Source organism: Antennarius striatus, chromosome 18, assembly GCF_040054535.1.
Source record: "Antennarius striatus isolate MH-2024 chromosome 18, ASM4005453v1, whole genome shotgun sequence".
In the NCBI taxonomy this organism is placed as follows: domain Eukaryota; kingdom Metazoa; phylum Chordata; class Actinopteri; order Lophiiformes; family Antennariidae; genus Antennarius; species Antennarius striatus.
The window spans coordinates 13,939,211-13,964,340 of record NC_090793.1 but is presented as its reverse complement, the minus strand read 5'-3'; the positions used below and the strand labels follow the sequence as shown (position 1 = coordinate 13,964,340).

Sequence of the window (25,130 nt, the reverse complement as noted above, 5' to 3'; positions counted from 1 at the left end):
GGGAGTTCTGTCCTTACCCCCCTCCCTTTTTCTCTTTTAAATGTCTCCTGTGTGGAAAAAAAACAACCTCATTTGTTGGATGTCTATAGGGGATGTCATAAACAGCCATATTTACTTGCAAGATAAACTACAGTACATGGAAACTTTTTTTTAAAAGAATCAAACAAAAATCTTTGCTGTTGAGTTCAAAGAATCCAGTTCTGTAAGGCTGATAAAGACATTTGGAACTTGAAGCAAGTCTACAGAAATGATTATTTCTATAAATACTGAAATATTAACCAATAAAAAATCTCCCCTTCACACGCAAGTCCTAGCTTCCTCTGAACCAGTCTGAACTGCTCTTTGTGCACCACTTCCTCTGTGTTCATTTATAGCACCCTTTCCCAGAGTAAATACTTCGGTCTAAATATGATCATTAATGCTAAGAACAGGTACCTAAGTTTGCCGCCTGTACACAGTGGCATAGTTTTCAAAACCCCTGAGGAGTGTTTGATTTATGCAATTAATGTATTTGAGAATTAGGAGAATATATAAATATATTTATTTAGAGAGCAAGTCATTAATTTCCTGATGACATTGTTTCCCTTTAGACTATAACACATATGGTAGCACACACTGTGTCTCAATTTTAAATGCAGCATTATATGGGTAATTTGAAACAAATGATTTCAAATTTAATTATTTTCTTCTGTCAGTGTGTGAATTAGGCAATTCAAAATAAAATATCTGTATTGCTAAATCTTGGCACATATTTATGGCTGGTTTGCTTTGCAGTGGACACCTATCAAAATTTAGTAAAATCATTTTTAATATTTATCTAATAGTGTGTAACTAATAGTCTAATAGTGTATTTTCTGCGATGATGGAATTAGACTTGATGACAATTGTGCACCCAGGATGAAAAAAATGAAAGAATGAAACTGTGTGTACTTAACATTTGAACCATCTATTTAAAAAAAAACTATGTTTCACAATAAAAGCAGAATAGATTGCTGTGTGTACTGTGGTTCATTTAACCTAAACCCATGCTGTATATGTCTGAGTTGTCCGGCAATATTTTTGTTAGATTGACTGAAAATATACATGGCTGCTTTTCCTGTTCTGGTGCAATATGTTGCATTTTACTTACATAATTACTTCATCAGGTTTTTTTTTAACACAGCTTTTCCTAAATTTATCTCTTTCTTTACCTTATTGTTTTTATGCCATACTAGTTTTCAAAACCCCTGAGGCACGCACTGGCGTCGTGCCCGGAGTGTCCCCCGCCTCACGCCCTATGCCGCCGAGATAGGCTGCGGCTCCCCGTGACCCGCTGCGGCGGATATAGCGGTGGTAATCTGAAGATGACTGACTGACTACACCTTCCCAAGCCTTTCAGGGACCATGGCACTAGAACAACACACCAATGGAGGCTGGACCTTTGAGTCTGTGGCCCTGGAAGCATTTCAAGATGGCTTATCACTGCCTGACAGCGACGGAGTGCACCTTTTCTATTTAGGAAGCCAAACTCTTATCCACATCCAGGAACCTATCTTATCATAAAAAGTGTTTTTGCTATCAATCATCTGCTGCTTCTATCACAAGCCACACTTTGTTCAAAAGCCATTCTAGTGAGGCAAAAGCATTGGCCATGCTTTGAGCTGCCAATCCTTATCTTCCTGTGCATCGTCCCTGAGATCTGTACGCTGTTACTACATTAAGAGATGTGCATATGCGAGTACATTTGTGCCTCATTGGGGATTTGGGACTCAATGAATAAACAAAAAGTTGACAACTTGTCTGATATAACACTGTGACCCCACTTCATATTTAGAGAAGGGATCTTTTTACAGTTACTGAGAAAAGTAGTGAGTCTCTCCCAGGAGACCATGCACGTGTCATCTCAAAGCTTTTCCCGTTCTGATGCACAAATAGCAATGTGTTTCTTAGCAGTGTACTTTCATGTATGGCCCTGTTTGTGACACAACCACTTAATATCTCATAGTTGAGGTGGTGAGAGTTTTTTTTACAATCACTAATATTCCTCTCATACTGGCAGAGGGAGAGAGAGAAAGGGGATTTAAACTTATTGGGACCAATTCCAGTCAGATTGACGAATGACAGCTCAGGGGATGTATTGGAAGAGGCCCAGTCCCAAGTTTTAATCACAAAAAATCCTGCTACATCCCTGTTAAATCAAATCCAAAAATAAAGAAACTGATAATTTCCAGTTGGTGTCAAGAAAAGCACCATTTGGCTCTACGTGACTTCTTCCACCATGCATCTGATTAGCAGTCACAAACAGGCACAAATGGGGGTATCTAAAGCTCTTACTATTGATACTCAAACACAGCATCTCATGTGTGGGTATTATGTGCACACTCAGAGAGACACTGTGATTGCCCCCATTTTTTCTGAGCAAACAAAAAACTGTGTTGTTGTTTTTTTTTTTTTAACACATGACTGAGAAATGTCAGCTCCCCTCACTGCAGAGCAATCAAATCCAGTTTGCTACAGGATGAGAAGAAGGGGTCGAGTGAGACGACTGGAGCGGCGGCGAACAAGGATGAGGTGGAAAAACGCTACATGAAATACAGATTTACTTCCCAGGGTTTCATCAGTGCAGTAGCCGTGAGTTACTATGACCAAGCCACACAAAGATGATATGGATCAACACAAACTTGGAAAAGAAATATGCTCCTCCCAGTCTGGAATCAATGGGGATTTTTTTCACACAGGGCTTGACATAAAGAGCTGGAACATCAAGCGCTGTCCTGACTCTGTGGTCTGGGTGTCCATTATCCTGGCCCTCATGACTCTCTCTCAACCGTGGGGAAGAGGCAAACTGTCAACTACTTTGTCCACATTACCCACGTCCCCCAGCTCAGACAGGAGCACTTGGTCACTGTCCCAGAAATCACAGTGCCCCAGTGGCATCCCAGGAAAGTTAGACAAATGGAAGGCCAAGAGGAAGAAAAGTAGGACGGCCAGTCACCCTTTGCTGCTCATTTCTTTCTGTGATAGCAAGACAAAAAGAAAAATGGAACTCCATTACTTATTGCAGAGGTGCATCCCTGAACTGAAATGTATAAAAAAGTATAAAAATGATGAAAATCTAACCTATGACTAAAATAAAGCAGGATGAGCTTCATTTCACCTGCTAAAATTAGCTCCGTTTTGCAAACTGTGACTCCGGTGTTTGTGCACTCAAAGCATGCATGAGATGACTTCACACACTTCTCATCCTGCATAACAGCTGTATACCATTACACAGAGGTCACTGAAGGCAGCAGCACACTGAAGCACATCATGTGAATGTTACATATGGATGACTAAGCCTAGATAGATAGATAGATAGATAGATAGATAGATAGATAGATAGATAGATAGATAGATAGATAGATAGATAGATAGATAGATAGATAGATAGATAGATAGATAGATAGATAGATAGATAGATAGATAGATAGATAGATAGATTGATAAATAGATAGACAGACAGACAGACAGACAGACAGACAGACAGACAGACAGACAGACAGACAGACAGACAGAATTAGTCATAATAATCAGGGCTTTGTGATGTCACTTTTAAATTTAAATTTTGTTTTATATAAAAAAAAGTAAATACAATAAATGAAATGGAAGACGTTTAGTGGTTATTATGGGTTTCTGTTCAGTGATATTTTATAGTTTGAGTTTAACTGGATTTGATGTGTTTCATTTATTATTTTATTTGTTAACTAAAACAGACTTGAAAGCATGCATCATTTTCTCTGTTCCAATAGACATGGCATTCTCCTTCTTTTTTTTTTTTTTTTTTTAGAAATGAAAAGGATCTAACTTAATTGTTTAGACATCATGGTGGTCTCCTGTACAGCAGGAGTGGCTGGTATGGTGGAGAGGAAGGACAGTTGATGACTTCAGGTGGGTGACAGCACAAACAGGAAGTAGGCTGAGCCCCAGGTCTTGGCTGGACCGGCAGACACTGAGCCTCCCAGGAGGAAAGGGGAGGATGGCAATCTGTCCCCCAGCATGCCTCTTCACCGCCTGCCTCAATGCACTGGATCCCAGGGAGTTTTGGACCAGGTGGGACCAGGCTGAGCTATACCAGGCTTTAATAAGCAGGGGGGGGCCTCTGTGTATGTTTGCTCAGGAGTAGGGCCCAGGGAACAATCAACCAGTCAGTCAATCAGTCAGTCAGTCCGTCAGTCAGTCTGCCAATGAGGCGCTGCAACATTCTGCTGTATTACACCGGGACTACTGCTGTAATATTTCCTCTCTGCACACATCCAACTTTACTTGGACACACTTTCATTTTTCCCCACTCTTTGTTGCTCATGGAAATTTGATTTATGTGATCGGCTTAGAGAAGAAAAAATGTTGTGCATACAGAAATATGCTGAGTTACTGTGTGGTTGCTTCATTAAAATAAGGTTTGCTCTGCAACTTTCAAGAGGTGTCATCCATTACTTAAAACCAGGCACAGCAAACAATGAATTCAGAAAATGGGGCCTGATTCTTTTTAATCAAACTACCTCACAGTGACCCATAAAAACTCTAAAAACTAAAAAATTATTTCACTTTTTAAATATCACTTCTGACGCGTTCATCAATGTGTTGATTAAACTGGGAATATTTTAAAAAACAAAAAAAAAGGGGCAGTTAGTCTGCCAAATACGTGTAAAAACATTTTTTCTCTCCGTAAAAAATGAAAAAAATAAAATAAAATTACATGTGCGTGGAGAAAAGACCCTAGAATTGCCTGTTAGCGTTAGCATTCACATTTATCTAAAAAAGTCTGACCCTGACTCGACTCATGGCCTTCAGGTCTCCTGATTAATACACTGTGGCTCTATTTGATATCTACACTATCCCAGCATGTCAGTGGTAAAACAACTAGAGACGGCCCAGGAGGGGAAAAAAAGAGAATAGGAGGGGAAAAAACAAGCATCAAGTCAAGCAAGACGATGTATTTTCATGCATCCCTGTCTTAAATGTCAAGATTTCTTTACCCTCTGTGACTGCAGTGCTGACACTTCTCTAAGGTTCAACAGAAACCGCATTCATTAATAATTAGCTCAGCTGTGAGGACAAGCAGTAGGACTCAGAATGAGAGCGAGTGAGACGGCTAAAATTTAAAGTTCTGTCCTTTCCCGAGAGAGCCCAACGTTTTGAGTTTTTTTCATTCTTTTTCGGTTCTTGTTTTCCTCGTGTGTTGGCCAGAATCCCGCAGGCAGCCCACGAACGAGCGATGCAGACGTCGCATTCAGCCATACTACTCCCTCCTCTCCTTAATCATGGCTCTAATACCCTCCAGATGAATAAACATCTTCATCCCCTCTCTGTTAAAGCCAGAAGGCTCCTCCACTCTTGAATCCAAGAAAGGGGAAAAAGAAAGAGAGAAATAAATGAAGAGCTGAGGAAGGAGCACAGGAAAAGGATGACAGATGGAAGGGTGGATCAATGTTGAAATGAACCAACAGCAAAGTAACAAAGCCACAGCAAGATTTTCTGGTTCCATCCATAAATCGTCTGATCTATTTCCCCCTTGACACAATTATCACAGTCCTTCTAATTATTTTTTCTGCTTAAACTGATTTCTAATGGCAGTCTGCATTTTCATAATTATGTTTGTAAAGTAGAGGATTTGCGAGCTGTTGTGCAACCTTGTCGCTTCAGACTGTGACCACAGACTGCACAGGAAGGGGGGAAGGGGTCGGAGAGGGAGGAGGTAAGGAGGGGGGGGGGGCGTCTCTGGAGAATGGGCCAGGCCCCCAGACCAGCACTTCCCTGGCCCACTAACCGTGCCAGAATACTCACGACATGTGTGTACAGTATGTGACTGCAAATGGTCGGCAGATTCATGGTTTGCTTTGTTTCTCTATCTATTGTTTTCCTCCTGGTATCCAGGCAGCTCATCATCATGTCTTAATATTTAGAAAACACAAATTGACACACACACGCACACATGCAGACACACACACTCCTCACGGAGTGAAAGAACTCTTTCCCTGCCCTCGTCCACATCTTCATTTGGAGAATGAGACTTGAATATAAGGCCCGAATACAACCAGACAAATGGCTGGAGGGCATGTTATTAATTCATCACTTCACATTGATTTATTCCTGTTTATCTATTTATCAGCTAAAAAAATGTTTCCATCGAATTGTTTGGCTTGAAGTTTGAGTTGTGAAACTTTCAGGGTCACAAAAAAAAAAAAAAAAGAGAGACCAACAAGAGATTATTAAGGTTTGTGTTACCCTTGAATGCCCTCCTCTCACTCCTCAATGAACACTTCTCCTCCATATTTACATAGGCCCAGCACTCCCTGACTTACTAACCATTTACTCAGCTCCACATCACCACCTGGGAGGCTATTTATGTTTTTTCTCAGGAGATGCACTCAGTGTAACTGTCAACCATATGATACAAGTAAACTTTAGGAAAGTCCTCAGTGACCCAGTACAAGATTTCATTCTGAGCCTGGTAGACGTCATTAATAAATATTAGAGGTGAATCATATACTAATATAAAAGACATTCATATTTAAAATTGTTAGGGTTAAAGGAACCATTTCTTAAAATCAGCTCCACATGGATGCATCTCTCTTGCCATCAAATGGAGTTTTTCTCCTTAAATGTGTTAATCCTCCATCTGAATATGATGCACACTCCACGCTGAGATGAACCCATTTGAAGGATCATGATCAGAGAGTGAATGTAATAGTCCCCCAATATCAGTTATCACTGACAGCCCCATCCATATCAGCTAATTACTTTTCACTGGACTGTTGTAGATGAGAGGACGCCAGCCTTTATCTGTACAGTTTATGAAAAGAGCAGACATTACCTCGATGCTGGTGCGCTGAAGGAGCTATAGAGTTACTGCATCACTACCACGGGGGCAACATACAATGACATGAAAATAAAACCCACGCTGCTGCTCTTTCTCCACTGCTATAAATAACTCAGAATTTTACCAATAAGGTGACCTATAATTACACTTAGCATGCAAATAATGTTATGAGTCCGGAAGAGAGTGAGACGCTCTAAGATTATCATCCTGATGACTCAACATTACCCATAGAGCCTAACGCACCAGCAAAGAGGATCTATGCTGCTCCTTACCAGCCTGATCCAACACAAACAGAAGGAGCCGATAGGTCAGAGCAGTGCATTTTCCTTTCCTTAATTCATATTTTCCATAGCCTCCTCAGGTTACTAAGGTGACTGTCATTTCTGTGGCTGTTCATTGTCTGAGGGAGGAGCTGCAGCTAGGGAAAATAATTCCACGCACTATGCATACAGCAGGGAGGAAATATGGGCACGGAGTTGGCGCACGACCCCCTGGGTAATTTGTAAAACATGAGCCATGGCACCCGAGCACCATGCTGAAGCTTCGGTCAGGTGACTCGGTCACAGGTGCACCATAGGAGGATCTCCGTTGAGAAGTGCAGGTCCCACGTCAGAACATGTTGGATAACACAATGTTTTCTAAACACTAGAAATCTGTCACTGTTTGCTTCAGCGTATATTTATAGAAATGTTCAGAACACTGTAAAGGTAGCGGAGGTGGCAGCGAGATTGATTTGTATTTTGCGGTTTATGACCTTACATCTGTAATTGTGGGAGGTCAAATATGACAGCACCGTTTTTCTGTTGTGAAACGCTATCTCCTCCTTATAACTAACACACCCTCGAGACACAAATATTTGGATTATAGCTGCATAAACACACCACACATATTGTACATGCCTGAGCTCACACGTGTCACTTTAATAAGAGGTCTTGATTAGGATTCGGAAGACATAACATTTCACATGCACAGTCTCTGCTTTGCTGGGCCTCAGATAACCTTTATCCTATAGGGTTTAATTAATGTCAGCCGGTATACTCTGCCTTTCAGAAGGAAACAACTTATTCCTCTGCCCTCATGAAGCCCAAATCCCTCTGTTTCACTGGCAAGCCCAGCTGCCTTGTTTATCCCAACTACAGGTACAGCTCCCTATTAAATCTAGCACTTGTTACAGGAAAAAGGTTGAATTATTTACCAACAGCAGAGGGAGAAAAGAGAGAGGGAGGAAGAAACAAGCATGGAGAGATTTAATTCATATATAGGTCGTGATCAGATAGTTGGATAGATTTTTTTTTTCTTAGTAAAGCCAGATTATTGATGTGTGGACATTAGATACAGACACTGATTACCAATGAAAGGGCATCCTGGCAAAGTAAGTGGAAAATAAAGCCATAAAGAGGGGTGAAAAATCACAAGTTATTATGTATTCAACCCCTTTATGAAAAGGGTTAACCTTTAATTCTTTGCTTAAATGTAGGTAGTTTTAACCCTAAGTCGTGTGTGAATGACTATATTTAGCTAAAGAGATACCATGTGCGCTTGTGCACACTCTTCACCCAGGGCAAACTGTCTGCATTCTATCTGCATCACAGCCTCTCTGCACAATACAACAAAACATACAGAAAACAAAAGGGAGCACAGAGGGGGAGAACGAAGAGACAGACCAAACAATAAACTCAACCACAAGAGACAGAGTTTGACTTGGTGTGTGTTTGTGTGTGTGTGTGTGTGTGTGTGTGTGTGTGTGTGTGTGTGTGTGTGTGTGTGTGTGTGTGTGTGTGTGTGTGTGTGTGTGTGTGTGTGTGTGTGTGTGTGTGTGTGTGTGTGTGTGTGTGTGTGTGTGTGTGTGTGTGTGTGTGTATCGAGGAGGGAGACGGAAAGCTAGAGGAGGATGAGGGAGATGAAGACAAATGCAGAAAGTGAGAGAGACAGAGGGCGGCAGAGAAACGAAAGACACAGGGAGAAATCAAATTTGCAAGAACATAACAAAAAGCTGTATCTCCGACAAAAGAGAACACACAAGGGTATTTGTCTAGCAGTCTGCAGCTGCAGGATCCTCTGAAAGTTTATTAAACTAGAACCCTTCAAGAGAAGGCAGAGAGTAGTAAACTATACTACTGGGGGGAAAAGAGAGAGGGAACAGGAGTGATGGGGGATTTAAAGAAGAAAAAAGCTAGCTTTTCAGCCTCTGTCTCTCAGAAATTCTTTTATTTCAGCCATGCATTAAGAAACCTCCCCAGCGATGTTCTGCTCCCCTTCCTGGTGTGGATAAAGCCGTCCCCCGGGGGAGCCGCTGGTAATTTCCAGCTTCGCCAGAAATTCAGGTATTAGAAAAGACCGCTTGGGGACCTGCCACAATATACCTTCACAATTTCATACGCTCTGAAAAAGAGGGAGCCCCTCCCTATCATTCCACCCCCACCCTCTGAGTAAACCCCCTCGAGGGTCCCCAGTTCAAATTTCTGAAGTGCAGACAACGGGTGTACGTGTGGGGGAGGGGAGGGTGGTGTTTGGGGACCCGTGGGACTCAGCACCAGCAATAGAAAATCCACTGCATAGAGGAGAAAAAAGCATTTCCTCTCTGGTCTGGCAGGAGTGCCTTTTTCCCCTGGCTCCCACCAGAGGCTTTTTACAAAACATGTGTTGCTGACATGTTGACAGATTGCTCAGTGAAGTGTTAGGCGCATGCACACGGCTGGCCATTTAGGGGGACATGGCTTCCTACCCAACATCCTCTACCTGAGGCACCATGTTTTATACATCATCCCCCAAAGAAAAAAGGAAACAATAAAAGGTAAGGGAGTTGCTTCCTTTGTGGGGAAAGCAGAATATCAGAGAGCAGAGACTGCGTATAACGCTGCCTTAGCTGAACTGCGGTGATGGGGAGGAGCGATGGAAGTGATATAAGGGAGGGAAATGGTTTCAGGCAGGAAAGATGAAGTTAAACCAAGAAGGTGGGAAAAAGAGCTTGAGGATGCACGGAGTGCTTATGTACAGCAGGTGAGCTTGTCGAAGCAATAAAAAAATCTAAAATATCTCTTTGTCGTTCTGTATTGGAGGAACCAATCGGAAGGAGGAGGGCAGAAATTGATCAAAGGCCAGCTTCCAGATCTAACTTTTTGCTCTTATCGGTGTATTGACAACACACGTCTTAATCGCCCTGCGGCTCCAAAAGTGCTGCCGTGGCAACAGGATGGAAATAGGGATCATAATGTATTCATGGTGCCGGCGACCTGGGGGCTGCGGAGCGCGCTCTCAGGGGACCGTACTTTACCCAGAGCCAGACGTGTCTGGGCAAAATCACTCCAGAAAAGACAGCAGCAGAATACTGAAGAGCTATGACAGGATGGAGGGAGGGAAAGAGGGAGAGAAAAAGAAAGTGAGAGAGAGAGAGAGAGAGAGAGAGAGAGAGAGAGAGAGAGAGAGAGAGAGAGAGAGAGAGAGAGAGAGAGAGAGAGAGAGGCAGAAAAGAGGGAAATGGATAAAGCTGGAAGATGATTGAAAATGAAAACAAGGATGGCTTTAGGTATTAGAGGTAAACAATGGCGGCTGAGTTGAAACAGATTTTACTGGAAAGAGAGGTGGAAATTCACACCTTCAATACTGAACTGAAACATCAAAAGGCTTGAGGAGAGAAAAAATAGGATGTGATTGGTGAAAAGAGGCTTGCTGGGATGAGTGGCTCTACCTTGAGAAGCCTGATTCTTCTTGACCAGGTGGGTGGTTGGCTGGGAAATAAATTGCAGAGGAAATTGTTCCAGATTATCATGGCCACAAAGAGACATGGTCCTTTGGTCATGGGCAAGGATGGATAAATGACTGGATGAGTAAATGAACAGAGGTATAGCGAGGGAAAAGATTGATGGCTGAGTAAATTGACGGTTCAGTTGGATTGAGAGTCCAGTCACCCATCACCCACTCCTCTTACACTCACCCAACCAATCCCGAAAAATACACCGGAGATACATTCGGCCTTTCTTCTACCTGAATGTATTCTGTTCTCTAACCCTTTCCATCGTAATGATCTTACCCTCCTCCTCAAACACAAGCACACACATACATACTCAAACACTCCCATATACCATCATATATGCTCACATGCACAAACAAACACAAAGCTATAGCCTGACCTGCATTTCCTCAACAGGAGGGCAGCCACAACAGGCACCATGCCAGGTAAACATCCTCAAGCCTTGTGCACTCACTGCAGAGGGTAAAGCTCAATGCTGGAATCTCACTCTAAAATACAGGGAATAGTCAATTATGTTTAGAACTTTGAAGACTTTCATAGAATATATACATTCCTCTTACTTGCCCTCCCACTGTACTTACAAATATTAAAGAAAAAAGACAACTTTTGCTGCATTTTCTATCAAGGTTCTTTCTTTAACAGAAAGTAATAACACTCCCCCTAGAGGCGATGATTCAAATGCCATAAGTCTCTCCGAATGAGAGGATTCACCTGCAGACTGCGGTGCATCCTTCTGCACTAACTACCCTCCACACGTAGCACACCCTCCGGCATTCAACCTAGGGCCACAGACAACTCCCCTGTCTGTCTTTCCTCCTTCCCTTTAGCTGACAGGTTCTTCGATTGCTAAGCTCCAACACAGACCTCTGAGTTTGAGATGACTGTGCAGAACAATCAAGGGAGAGTAGAATGCAAAAGCAGGAATGATGAAGCAGGGCAAGAAAAGGAGTGCAGGTGAAGAAGAGGCAGAGAGAAACAAGGACATCAACAACGTGTTCTCACAGAGAGATGACCCCTGGCCATCCCGAGGCATCTGGTTTATCTGGATGTCTGTGTAAGCCATGCACACACCTAATGACTCCAGCCTGGTCCATGTCCCATAGGTTTTTTTTTATCCTGGATTACAGATGGGGAATGACAATGGGCTGGTAAACTACTGCGCCTCATGTCTAAGAGCTCATATCAGACAAGGAGTTCTCTATCAGGAAAAGACTGGAGTGAGTTGAGAACAAGGTTCAAAGTTACTATGAAGTTATGGCATTGGATCCTGAAATGCATTGATGTAAGACCAAAAAGGTGTCAATAGAAGATCCAGTCAAATGATGATTCATCGCCGATTGAAATACATTATAAACTGTGCACATCCCTTCAAACTGAAGGTCACACGTGACCATGCAGTATATGTACATTATGTATAAGGATGCAGTTTAGACTCTAACTTGCCTCTTTCTTCTTAATGCTGCACGGCACTGAACAGACCTCAATCTACTTCTGTGGTGGAGATTAGTAATCATCTAGGGTCTTCATATTGATGGCCAGGCTCAGCTTGTTTGCATATTTACTGGCCTCAGAGCCCAGTCGCCTGAGGTGAGAAGCAAATTACATTTCTGCTTACCCCCACGCGCCGAACTCTCGCACTCTTTCAATTTCCATCCCTCGTTCTCTCCTTTTTCCCCCCAAACTTGTATCTCTTAACATGCTGATCAGTCATCTTGCGGTAAGCATCCTTGCCTGCCCTGGTTGCATCCGAATAGCAGTCTCATTTGGCTAACATCATCACAGCGTAATCTTGTTGGAGAGAGCAATCAGTTTACTTTGGAATTAGGTATTCCACAGGCGGACCCAGAGAGAGGGAAGGCTCAGAGGGTTTAAAGGATGCAAACGAAAGCATGCTCTCCAGAATACAGTCTTGAGCCTGATTGGGTGATAACAACCCACACAGGCTCCATGTGAGAGGAATGAATGGCCAATGGGAGGCCTGAATAATAATGCAATTGGATTAAAATCCAATCACACGATGGTTTCGTCTGTTGACTTTGTTTGTGGGATATGTTCTACAAACTAAGTTCATGATGTGAAAGATGCATCATGCTTTGATTGGGGGCACATAATGTCCAAATATAAAGATTACCACTCTGTTTACTACAACCCCATCTATCTTGACTATCAGCTTGTCCAGCAGGATTTGTATGATCTGATTTAAAGCACATGCATTGCATATAGAATGAGTCGGATAACACTACAAAGTGACAGTAACACAAATATTTTTTGTTGGATGTAAGCAGTGGGTTATGTAGACAATGGTGACCAAAGGCAATATGTTACTCTATTTAATCATGGTTTTTAATGGTTTGATTTATTGTACAGACATGCACCAAGCTGGCAAACTCTGCAGCATCGGCAGAAGTCCAGCTGCTCATTGGTAGGCCATTTCTTTGGAGAGTTTCTCTGATCAGATCGATTGACTCCTTCAGGTTGATCGATCAACCACGCAGGTTGGATGTGGAATAGATTCGATGACCTTTACATTCAGTGCCGTCTTGCAAACACCGCCCCCCAACCCTCATATCCCCACCTGCGGTTGTCCAGTTCTCTCAATATTAAGACATCCCTGTATTACCTGACAGCAAGACTTAACTGTCAAACCATTACTTCGTGCGCTGACACACAATGTACCCTCTGTCAAAGCACAGTCCAGCTGGTAGCCTCAGAAGCCTTAAACGACACCCATCCTGCCCATAAAGCTAAATTTATGAACCCACCTTCCAGTCTGAAAATGGCAATTAGCACTCAGGAACAAATGTGTTGCTTCACATGATATTTAAGAATTGCAGTTTTTCTGGGTGGCTGTGCTCCCAATATCCTGAGTAGAAGAGTGGCTACTCTACAGAGCCATATACCAGCCCCCACCCAAACGCTGCCCCCTGGCCAACAAAAATAACCCCAGGGAGGGGTAGAGGAGAGGGGGAAACGTTGAATCGGCGATAACGTAGCCCCAAAGTTCCTACACCACAGTGGCGAGCAGGATGCCGTCACAGCTGGCTCTGTTTCTTCCTGCGGGCCCGCCGCACGAATACCAGTCTGCTGGGAGACATAAACCTGTCGGACTGGTCACTCTTTCCACCGCCCTCCATCTTCCTCCTTCCGTTCCTCCCATTACTGGTAAGTTTGGCAAAAGCCATCTAAGGAAAAACTCCTGTGGGGATCAATGTGCAGTACATTTCCACACAGACATAAGCAAATCCAATGAGCTTTTCATTATGGATTATTAACGTGGTTCAAAAGCTTGTAGACATTTATTTTAGCCGTCTGTAAATGACGTACATGTTGATTGTCTGAGCTTTTCTTTGTCTCGAAGCCATGTTACATTCCGCCGAATCCATCGAAGGGAAACATGCCACTGAAACACTCTTTGGCATTTGATATGCTAATACAGAGTGTTAATTACAAGCCAAGTTACAAGCCGTAATTACAAACGGCGTGTATGCACTTCACTAGATTGTCAAATCAACGCAGAGCAAGCAAAGGCCTGTCTGCCACACTCCTGACACCTGTTAAAGTGCCATTACATCAAAAAAAAATCTGATTACCGCAAACAAAAGTTTAAAATAAATGTTGTCATTGTCATTTCAACTTCAGCACAATAATCTGTAAATAACATTTGCACAAGTAAAACAAAATCTTGCATGCCTGATTATGGTACTCACACAAGTTTGCAAAAAAAGAGCGAACATTGATGAACCATGTGTGACAAAACTGAGACCAAAATGTCCGCAAAGTTTATAAAAAACATTTCCGCCTCTTCTTGTGCCTTGTTAGATTGCTCTGTATGTGCTTCATCATTATTCTGGTGAGCAGTCCCATGTTTGAAAGAGAAAAAGAAAATCATTTAAATTCCAGGGATCCAGAGGAGAGTGAACAAAACCCAGAGGTAAGATTCAAGCTCACTCTCCGTGCCCTTCCGTTGACTGCCTACCTGGTAAACATCTCCACAAGCTCTGTGGTTTCAAAACATGTCAACCAGTGCATATGCACTCGACACTGGCCAGGCAGGTAGGAATTGAGACTTTTCTTGTTTTGTACTTTTTCCTGTCTCTCGTCCCAGCCGCCGTACATAACCTGTCTGGCATTAATGATGTTGTTAATAAAATGCAGCTGGTCTGTGGGTGGATTTGCCTGGCAGGCCTGGTGCCTGTCCTTCACAGAGATAAGCCCACTGCTGGCCTTATCTACCTCCCACAGCCCCACCCAGCAGTGCCGTGCACCGGACACACAACCAGTCAACTCATCACTGACTAATTACCACCTCTACTGCCTTACAAAGCAGGCCTAGACTGACATTGCTGCTGCTGCTAAAACTGACTCCCCAAACTGTGTCTCACAAAAAAATTTTTTAACCTGAATCTTTCCTCTTTATTCTCCCCCCATTTCTTTTTCCATCCTTTCCCTTATTACATTTCAGTTTCCTCTGTTGATCAGTTTTGCCCTCTTCTACTCAGCCAACGGGGCAATGTGAAGAATTTACAGAAAGTGTTTAGATTTACTGTAAAATTTCCTACTGAGAATGAAATATGAAACAGCTACAATGTGGGTGGTAAGGTAAATCCTGCATCTACCTTCCGGAGTACAAAATTCCTTTGCTTTTTGAAAGGCACTAACGTCATTTATGTTTCAGTTTCTCAGTAAGGGCTTATGGCGTTTGGTGAGCAGAGTCAGTTCAGTCTCATAGCTTCGGCATGGAAGCCGAAGTCACTTGTGTTATAGAGGGAGGGAGCAGCTTCTTTTATTCAATTGTTTTCCACTTCCACGAGCGTGTGCCAAGGGGGAGGAAAGCACCGGCTTAACACGCTCTGCAATTCAACACGGCCAGACGCAGTCCTATTAAGATTTAATGTGCCATTCTTCTGCTTGTGCTGCTGAAAAAGACGTGCAGGCTGAGGAAGAGAGTGAACAAAGAGCACCGAGAGCCAAGGAGAGATGAAGAGAGCAGGAGTAACTGAGACAACTTCTCCGTGGCCAAGTCTTTGTCACACTGGAGTCAATGGTATGAAAAGGATGCTACATGGTGGTGGCGGTGCTGTGTGTGTGTGTGTGTGTGTGTGTGTGTGTGTGTGTGTGAGTGTGACAACAATGTTGCTGATGAAGTGTTTTCACTCAACGCATGTACTTCTGGTTGAACACAAGAGATTATCTCTGCCCTGTCCACATGTCAACCCTTCTATTGTGGCTTTGCATTTAAGAAAGAGGTCAACTGGATGAAGTCACAGCATGTGTTTAGCCTCCTGGGCGATGAATTATGTGCCATCTGAAATGTAAAGTGCAAGCACGCAGGTGCTGCAAGGGAGCATGTGTGTGCACATGCGCGATAATATCTGTTTGGATGTATGTGCATGTGTGTGTGTGTGTGTGTGTGTGTTTGCATGTCTAAGCAGATGACTGATTGAGCAAGCAAATACATGAGAGGCAGAGAGGTGTAAATATGAGGGTTGTGGCATCAACTGCCACTGATGCATTGATAGGAAATTATAAAACATGAATTCTATTCTTATTTGGATTGTTTTTATGCAGAAAATGCAGTCCTTGTCTGACAAAGGTCAATAAATACTTTATACAGTGCATAATGTGTGCTGTGTGAAGCACAAGGGAGAGAGAAAGGAGGCATCCTCATGAGGGCATATGCTTTGAATTCCTAATGACACTCTAGTTAACGTTGCTGGTGCTGTTGCATGGAGAGGAAACATGGATGCTGCGCCACGGAGTCAAACATCTACTTTAAATCTCCCTTTTCTTTCTCTGCCTCTTTTTTCTCCCCCACCTATTTCTTCAATAGACACATATAATACTGCCCCCGACAAAATCGCATAGAAGCAGCAAAGACTCCTGCTCAATTCTGAGAGCTCACTCCAGGATGAGGTCTCTTTTCAGTGGCTGCGTTGAGCCAGAAGTAGCTATTCTCCCCTGACCGCCTCTCCTCTTTTCAAAGCCTTGTAATCAGTGTGCTTCTCTTTGTACCAGGATGTCACTAGATGCCCCGGCAAAAACACGGCAACATTTCTGATGAATGGCAGGGGCTCAGAGTTCAGCTAATCAGGTCTTGATCATGGAGTTCTCCTCTTATGTGAGCCCTTTTGAAGCCAATAAAGTCTTTGCCACATTCTTCTTGGCATCCACAAAGCAGCTGTAGGATCAATATACAAAGTTAGTTGAGAAAAAAAACAAAACCGCACAACCAATAGGCGCCTGTTGGAAACAGTTAGCAGAAAGCATGGACTGCCAGGAGCCTGTTCATGGTTGAGGGTATTACTAAATGTTTCCATGCTGCTGACCCAAAGACTTGATGTAAATGAATTCAAACACTTCAGACAAACTGTCGCGGTTACGAGTGGAGTAGAGAAAACATCAGTGGGTTTTAAAAAAAAATGTTCTTGTTCGCATCACAAACAAAGACTTCATATTAGAAATTTGTCTAAACTATTTTCATCATATTACAATTCTCTGCATTGTGGGGGATCTTATTGTTTTCAAGAGGTATTAATATTTCATTTGTATTTTTCTCATAAATCTGAAATGTATTTTATTGAAGCAGAGTGCATTTTGCAATGTCCGCAGGGAAGAAGAAAGGGGAAATCTACATAATATAAATCCATATATGGCCCAGTTATCTCTCTCCTTTTCTCTGTTGCACCCTCTCTGATTGATTCCTTTATCTAAGGGAAGCAGAAGACATGCTCTGTTTGCTCGCACAGTGGCCGGCAGGAAAACAGAGAAAGACACTTATTAAAAAGGTCATCTCACAGAGGGTTAAAATAGCAGGGCATAGATCTCTCTAAGGGGAGCAGCCATGCCCCTCCTCTAGTGAAGGACACAAGAAAAGGTGTTGCTCAAGGGAGCTGGACCCATAATGAAAGAATGGTCACCAGGCTGACAGCCCATATGTGCACTGGGTTATTCAAATACCGTCAGAGGCACAGAGTTCGGGAGCTGACAGTGAAATGCTCCGTGAAAATGAAATCTTCTGAATTAAAACTCTGAGCTACATGTGTTATTTTTATTTACAGTGTGGGCTAGCTAGTAAACACAGGCTGAAATGAGCTGAGGAAAAAGACATTTTTTTTGTTGTTTCCTTGTTGCAATTGCAATCTCATATCTAGTATATGAGAATGTTTGTGCCAACTGAGAACAAAAGTCAAATTACAGACTCTGTTTCCCTTTCTTCGTAGAGAATCAGTAACAATGGGAGTCTGTGCAGACAACGCAGTGAGACAAAGCATTTGTGAAGTGTTTTTGGAAAGGCCTGTGGAATAGCAGTGCCTTCAGCCTCCTGTCTCCTCCCCAGGGCAGTCTAAAGCCCTGTCAGCAGGATGCTGATCCCCACACGGAAACCTGATCCGCAGCCATCCTGGAGCCGGAGGGAGAACGGGGGAGCATGCTCCCCCCCCATGGAACTCCTTCGCTCCTGCGCCAGAGTTAAAGGGGTGCTCTGGGGGAACATTCTTCTAGCCCTGCCCCAAACCAGCCTCCACTCTCAACCCTCTAGAGGAGCATTCTTCCAGACCTGCCCTAGCCTTCACTAGGATCTCCAGGGGAGCATTCCTGAAGCCCTGCCCCAACCCAAGACGGGCTCCCTGGGGATGCATTCCTTCAGCACTCTCTCTCTCACATCTCCCTCTTTCTCCCTCACTTCCTTTCTCAGAGTCTTGCCTTCCTCTGCAGTCCAGCATTAGTGCGATCAATAGCACCGATCGCATCAGGGACACGAGGCAATCCATACCCATGTGCTCCCTTAGCACACTGCAGTGGTCACGGCTTAAGTGCATGGAAAGGTGTTATACCTCTGCCAGATGGGGGGGAGACAATGGCGACCATTGATCGTGGTGACATGTAACATCTTTCTCTTTCTCCCTGTCTATCGGGCGTGGTCGATGAAGCTAGAATCTGTTTAGACTTTATTCAGTCTGTTTTGTCTCAGTCGTGTTGTGAAACCTTATGTTTTACTGTAAAACACAGACTGGGACATATATAACCGGGTCCTGAACAGAAAGGTGAGACAGTGGTGTGTATACTGGCATGTATGGTTCTTGTAATACACTGTATACGCTTGTGGGGCATCAACTGGGAGGGGAAAAAACTCGGTTCCGTCAGGGAGCAGCAAGAAAATCTGCATATGTGGATTGGTTCCAGTCAAGCTTTGCAATTTGTTTACCAAAAATAAAACATTTGAAATTGTAAAAATGAGGGTTTTAGCAGGTGCTGCTGCTTGATTAGAAAATGGTTCTAATAAAGGATCCATCTGTGAGTAGAGACTTGATGTAAGGCAGATTAATTGGTCATGGATGTCTACATAATGCCACATAGGAAATCTCCATATTCTAGGAAATACACAAGCACACACAGACAGACGCACAAACACACAGACACAGACACAGACACAGACAGACACACACACACACGCACACGCACACACACATATTCAAAATACTTAGTATGCCAACTCGAAGTTTCTTTTCTCCCACTGTGTTTGAATACTAATAGAGTGTTTCTGCACAATCACAATACCCTAATGGCAATTAGATTCTTTTGTTTGGTTTCCACGGGGGCTCTTATCCAAACTGTTTTTTTCATCATTGAGCAATTACGAGTTATTTGTCCGTAAGATTGACATCTACAAAAGCCAGCCTTAATTATGAAAAGAATATGGCTTTGTAAGTCATGACCACATAACAAAGGTGCAAACCATAAGAAGCATGTATCCTAATCAAATACAAAACACTTATTACACAATAGAATATGTCTAATTGCAAGATTAATTCATGCAGTACTCCTAAATTTCAAATAGTACCTGGAGTGTTTTTTTACAAACAAAATATCCATGAATCTGCATCATCTTGATGGAATTGGGTGTTACATTGGGGAAAGAATGGTGACAGGAGGTTTGGCACTTAGTTCCCCTCAAACCAATGAATGCCTTTGTTAGATGACTGTAATGTGAAAGTGAACAGTAAATTGATTTTCACACCTTCAGTTGACTGAGCGTCACTTCGAATCTGCTCACACATGAGCGCACTGGAGGCGCACACATATGTTAACGAACGCTCTTGCATGTGCAAAGTCGCTCTTACACACACACACAACACACACACACACACACACACACACACACACACACACGCAAAAATGCCTGCATTTCTGCTTAAGTAGATGCCAATGGGGGCGTGACAGAATGCACATATGTAAGCTTATTTACACACACAAACACAAGGCTTGGTTTTAGAGACTTGCTTACAGTTGATGGAAAACTTTTGTTAGACTCGAGGGACATCTACCCTGTAATTAGTGGGTTGCAAAATATGAAATCAAACTGTGATTGAATGTAAACAGAGGCTACACGATTTTTCCCAAAACACCACTGTTCATTTCTTTCGTTCTCTTGGTTTTTTTTTGAAACATCGTGACTTCTGTATATCAAAGACCGAGTCATTACATTCCAGCCCGTTCATGGTTCCATTTCTACACGAGACGAGAAGAAGTCTGTAGGAAGTGTGTGTGTGTGTGTGTGTGTGTGTGTGTGTGTGTGTGTGTGTGTGTGTGTGTGTGTGTGTGTGTGTGTGTGTGTGTATGAGATGGTGGTCCTCGCTGTGAGTCCATCAGTTAGAGTAAAAGAGGACAGCATTTCACGAGAAGCACATGAAAACCTTCAGTTCACATCATTAGTTCTGTCTGCCACCTTGTCAGGGTATTTATAGCCCTATTCATCCATCAACAGGTCAATGACACACTGTGCCAATGGCATCCTTTTTCAGTCCCACTACGTATTACCGCTGCAGCTAGCTAGCACTGGGACCAGCTAAGGGACTTTCCTGGGGCAAGGATCAGTTTCCAGTTGGTGGTCTGGTTACTCTGGGACCTCCACACTGCATGTTACACTCTGGTGAAATGTTGAAATTAGCACGGTGCAATATAAAATGCTACACTGAGACAAGTCAGGACACAATGCACGTGCTATTAATAGTCATCCAAGCCTAGAGTGATCTATTATGAGGTCACACGGAGGCCTATTTGTGTGTGTGTCATGTCTGTGGATATTAATGCGCAGAAAATATAAATAATGGGCTACGTGTGTGAGGCCCATGTGTGTGTGTGTGTGTGTGTGTGTGTGTGTGTGTGTGTTGTTGGATATATTCCAAGGTAACTGGTATTCGGTTGTTGTGCTCCCCCTTGGTGCGGTGTACTAACACATAGCATGGCATATTCTCCAGCGAAGGCATAGAGCGAGAGTGAGAGTGGGAGAAGAGCTGAGTGGCAGAGTGGAGGGAAGGCTCGGTGGGCTGAACGTTGTTTACCTGTCAGCTGGCATTGATTAATCTTGTGTTCGGTGAGATCGCTCAGCGACTCGAACACCTGCCTGCAGCTGTCGCAGCTGTGCAGTGCAGGCTCCTCGTCCTCCTCCTCTCCCTCCTCTCCTTCCTCCGGAGAGAGCAGCCTCTTCCTCAGACGCCCGGTCTCACCATCCTCCGCCGCCCTCTCGAAGGCGCACTCTGGATCTGCCGAGAAACAGGAAATGAGGAGCACCACATAGTCAAGAGGGGTGACCCACGCAGTGAGGTACTACAGCTTCCTCTGGGTGACAATAAAATGGATTTCTAGACACTGGATTTAATAAAAACAATAATAAAAGCTGCAATAAAAATGCAGGTTCAATTTGGGCCTCTGTAACTCAACCACTCATGCCATAACAGAACTATTGGGCAGGTGAGGGTGAGAGATATATAGGCACACACAGACAGACAAGGTGGCACACTGTGCGCGAACGCACACACACACACACACACACACACACACACACACACACACACACACACACCTCCGTTATTAGAAATGGTTTTAAGTTGTGTTTGCCCTGCTTCACCCAAGCAAAACTTCAGTATATGAAACCAGACTGATGGGAATATGTGTGGTTAATAAATCCTGGACTCTAGTTTTGGCTCGACCAAAGAAATATGAAATTCCACCAGTCAGGGCTGAATTAGATCAGTCAGTGTCCATCCAAGCAGGCAGACGGTGCCATATCACCCAGACGTCTAGGCCAGGACTGAGGATGTATGGAGCGCCGCACAGTAAGACACACAAAAAAACGAGATTGGTGTGTGTTAGGCTGTCGTCACGACACCACTTCGTTGAATTATTCAGCTTGGCTCGCAGGCAGCCGCGGGTCGCGCACATCAATATTCTTCAATCCATCTGCAGTTTTGTCTCTTGTTGGCTTTGTGCTGCAGCAGCGCCAAGGGTGCACGACCGACTACCTTCAACCCAGACTGGGAATCACACTTTGAAAATACCAACCCCAAAGTTCTTCACGTCACGCTGAAATTTTTTTGTTTGGACGACAAATCAAACCTGCCGTTGTTCACCACAAAACAACTTGACTCAGAAGCATCGAAAAGCCAATCTTGCATGCAACAACATCTTATGAATAAGGAGCTTGGCCTGCAGGCCTCTTGCTCCCATGCTGTGACCATTACACTTACCAAAAAGACAGATTTAAAACCCATACTTAGCATGCAATCAAACAATCATATCTCCCCGGTTAAGGCTTTGTAGGCGAGAAGAGCCCTTGCACTTTACTGGCAGCCATTTTAAGCCCCACTGATGCAAGCGTTCCTCAACTTGTCCTAAAACTCCACTGGGTAACGTTAAGAGGAAGCCTGCTTCTTCTTTTTTTTTTGTCTTACCTACCTCATATTTAACACTGCCTGAGGACAAAGGAGTGTGTGGTAGTGATATGTGGGTGAATATGTATGTTTACATACGCATGAGCGGCCATTTTAAGTCCTTTCTTCGGTAGGGTGCTCTGTGGAAATCCTTGAGGAAAGGCGTTCCAGAACTCATCAAGGCCACCCAGGATTTTTCCTTTCCCCCACTTGCACTAACTATTGATGTAACATCACACCCTCCATTGTCCTTTCCTCTTGGCGACTGAGGCTCTCGGAACATGCCCTCTAAAAATATCAGCACTCCAGTCCCTGGTGGGACCATGCAGAACAGAACAGAAGGTGTTTCAAGAAAATGAAAATCTCAACCCAATCCTCACAGATGCAGGCCTTTCTTGCTCTGGGGGGAACATTTCTGACTGAGGCCAAAAGCCACACAATATAGACTTATGATTCATCCACACATACACACACACATAGACTGTACAATATGCAGTGGAATGTGAACACATCATGTCTTTTCTTTTCTTTTTTTTAAGATGTGGTGCGTGTGGAGGAGGTTAAGCCTTTTGCCTTTATGAATCATTAATTTCTCTAATATTACAGTTCAGGCCTGAAAGAAGGAATGATTGATGGCTGCATTTAAACATTTCTGTATTTTAATTTAAAAAACAGAACAAAGTGTAAGAGATCCAAGACAATGATCAAAAGGATGGTGGGGGGGAGAATAATAAGAAATATACTCAAACCCAAACAAGCTTTATTCATGTGTGCATTTGATTTCCACTCTCTTGTTTTCCCTCGTTTCAAGTGACAAGTTTCCGCCGCAACTTCCAGTGAATCAATGTGGGGTCAGCGCTCCTGGTCGGGCCAAGTGACCTCTGGTGCACTGCTGCGATGTGATGCTGGGAGTCTACATTTGGGGGTGGGGGTGTGGGGGGGTGTTTGGTGTAGTAGCAGAGGGGGGTTGGCTTGACACGGCAAGGTCACGTCCAACCCTGGGATTAAAGAGCCACGTCAATACTGAGGTTCCTGTGCCTCTGCGCCTCATACAGTAATCCATCAGATCAGGACATCCTCTTCTACCAGCCTCTACAGGCAGGACAGCTGATCAATACCAGCACGCTTGAAAATCCTGACAATCACATGTGGAATATGTGTGTAAGGGCATGTGTGGCATATGGAGAATGTCTCATAACGCCTCACACACTTAATTTTCTTAATCAGCCTGACAATGTTGGTGTAGAAGGTGAAAGAAAAAAGAGGGAAGCTTCATCGACTGCTGATCCATATTCTGATAAGATCAACTTGACGTGAGATGATCACAAACATAGAAATGATTCTTATGGGAGATGCAATGAGGACTGCGGGGGGGGGGGGGTATTTAAGGATACATTTTCAATCTTTATGGACCTAAAAGCACCGATAAAAAGAGGAAATCTGAATGTTGATCGACATCTTTAGAGTCATGTAATATCTATCTCAGCCTGAGTCCATCCATCATACTGTACGCACTCTTGTCTCTTATGGCGTCTGGTGACATTTATCATGCCACAACTTTCATCTTGTGAGTTGAGGAGTCCCTTTGGACCCCCCACCCTTACGCTATTGAATATTTCTGCTCTTAAATATTTATAACCTTTTAATTGATTGATATTCGTTTCTCTGCTCCATTTGCCCCACCAGGGACTCGCGGTCCCTTGCAGGGACGTCTGCTCTCGTCCCCCTCTGTCTGGCCCACACACTGAGACAGGTTGGGGCGCTGACCATGGGGGGAAAGGAGGAAGGCAGGGAATGCAGAGGGAAAAAACTCAACGGGAAAAAAAATGATGCTGAGCCAGAAATCGATAGAATTTTGATCTAAAACGTTAACTCTCACTATGAGCCCCGCTTTTATCCTCTATGGAGAGGTTCTGTCTAACTTTAGTTAAAAGATTAAATAAAATATAGAGTGCCTCAAACAAGAAAAAGTGAAGTTGTTGTTGAGTACAAAGCAATTCTTGAAACACAACATTTGATGGATGACAGTGTATTAGGGTGAAATTCATTCAAATCCAGCACTAATACACTGAGTATGAGTGTGAAAGAACTGAGGACTATGTTCTTACTTGCCTGTAGATACTGTGCGTCTGGCTCTATCAGTGTTTAGCCTCAGTCTGACTTTGTGCAATGAAAGGTCTCGGCGTTGAAAAACATCATTATTAGCTCCCCATCTCCTCATTTCCCCATCATTTCCCAGAGATCCTGATCATATGATGCCCCCTCCCCTGCAAAACCAGCCTTCAACCGCCACCCCCTAACACCAAATTAAGAATTTATTTTAACCAGCAAGCAGCTTCTGTCGACACATGTCGGCGGGTCTGATCAAAGGTAAGTACGCTCCTTTATCAGAGTGAGGGAGGCTGTCAGAAATAGGAGGACATTAAGATTGAATAACCTTCGCATGGTTGTCGGCACCTCATTATTTAAAAATCTGAAACTTTTTGCGGAGCACCCGCCATATATAGGTCACACTACATTCTAATGCCACATGTGCTTCCAAGTGTATCCTCCTCTGTGTGTTTGGGATTTGAGGATCTCCACTTTAGACCGTCAGATCCGCTGATGCCCCATCATTAAAGGAATGTCGCGAACAGACGACGAGACACTTGGCAGATTGTTACTGATCATCCAGAATGTGCATGGGGGATGTGTGTATTCCTATGGTTGGTTCATGTAATTTGATTTATCTGCTTTGACCCCCCCCCCCCACATCCATATTAAAGGACTAATTGCTTTTTAATATTTTGATGCACAATGCACTGAAATTTGAAAGCAGATAATCAAAGTGTTT

The 25,130-nt window shown here is 43.5% G+C and overlaps 1 protein-coding gene and 1 long non-coding RNA gene across 4 annotated transcripts in view; one reads left to right on the top strand and one right to left on the bottom strand.

Moving 5' to 3' along the window:
• Positions 1–25,130, bottom strand: part of LOC137611900 (zinc finger protein 521-like) — an 88,503-nt gene that overhangs the window by 52,566 nt on the left and 10,807 nt on the right. For all 3 annotated transcript variants that reach the window (XM_068340057.1, XM_068340059.1, XM_068340058.1), the window contains exon 3: positions 20,930–21,130. In XM_068340057.1, the coding sequence (XP_068196158.1) occupies positions 20,930–21,130 (201 nt within the window). The remainder of the gene's footprint in view (positions 1–20,929; positions 21,131–25,130) is intronic.
• Positions 14,531–19,570, top strand: LOC137611901 (uncharacterized). The gene is made up of 3 exons (XR_011038803.1): positions 14,531–14,642; positions 15,515–15,633; positions 17,810–19,570. It is a non-coding gene; the product is annotated as an uncharacterized lncRNA (long non-coding RNA).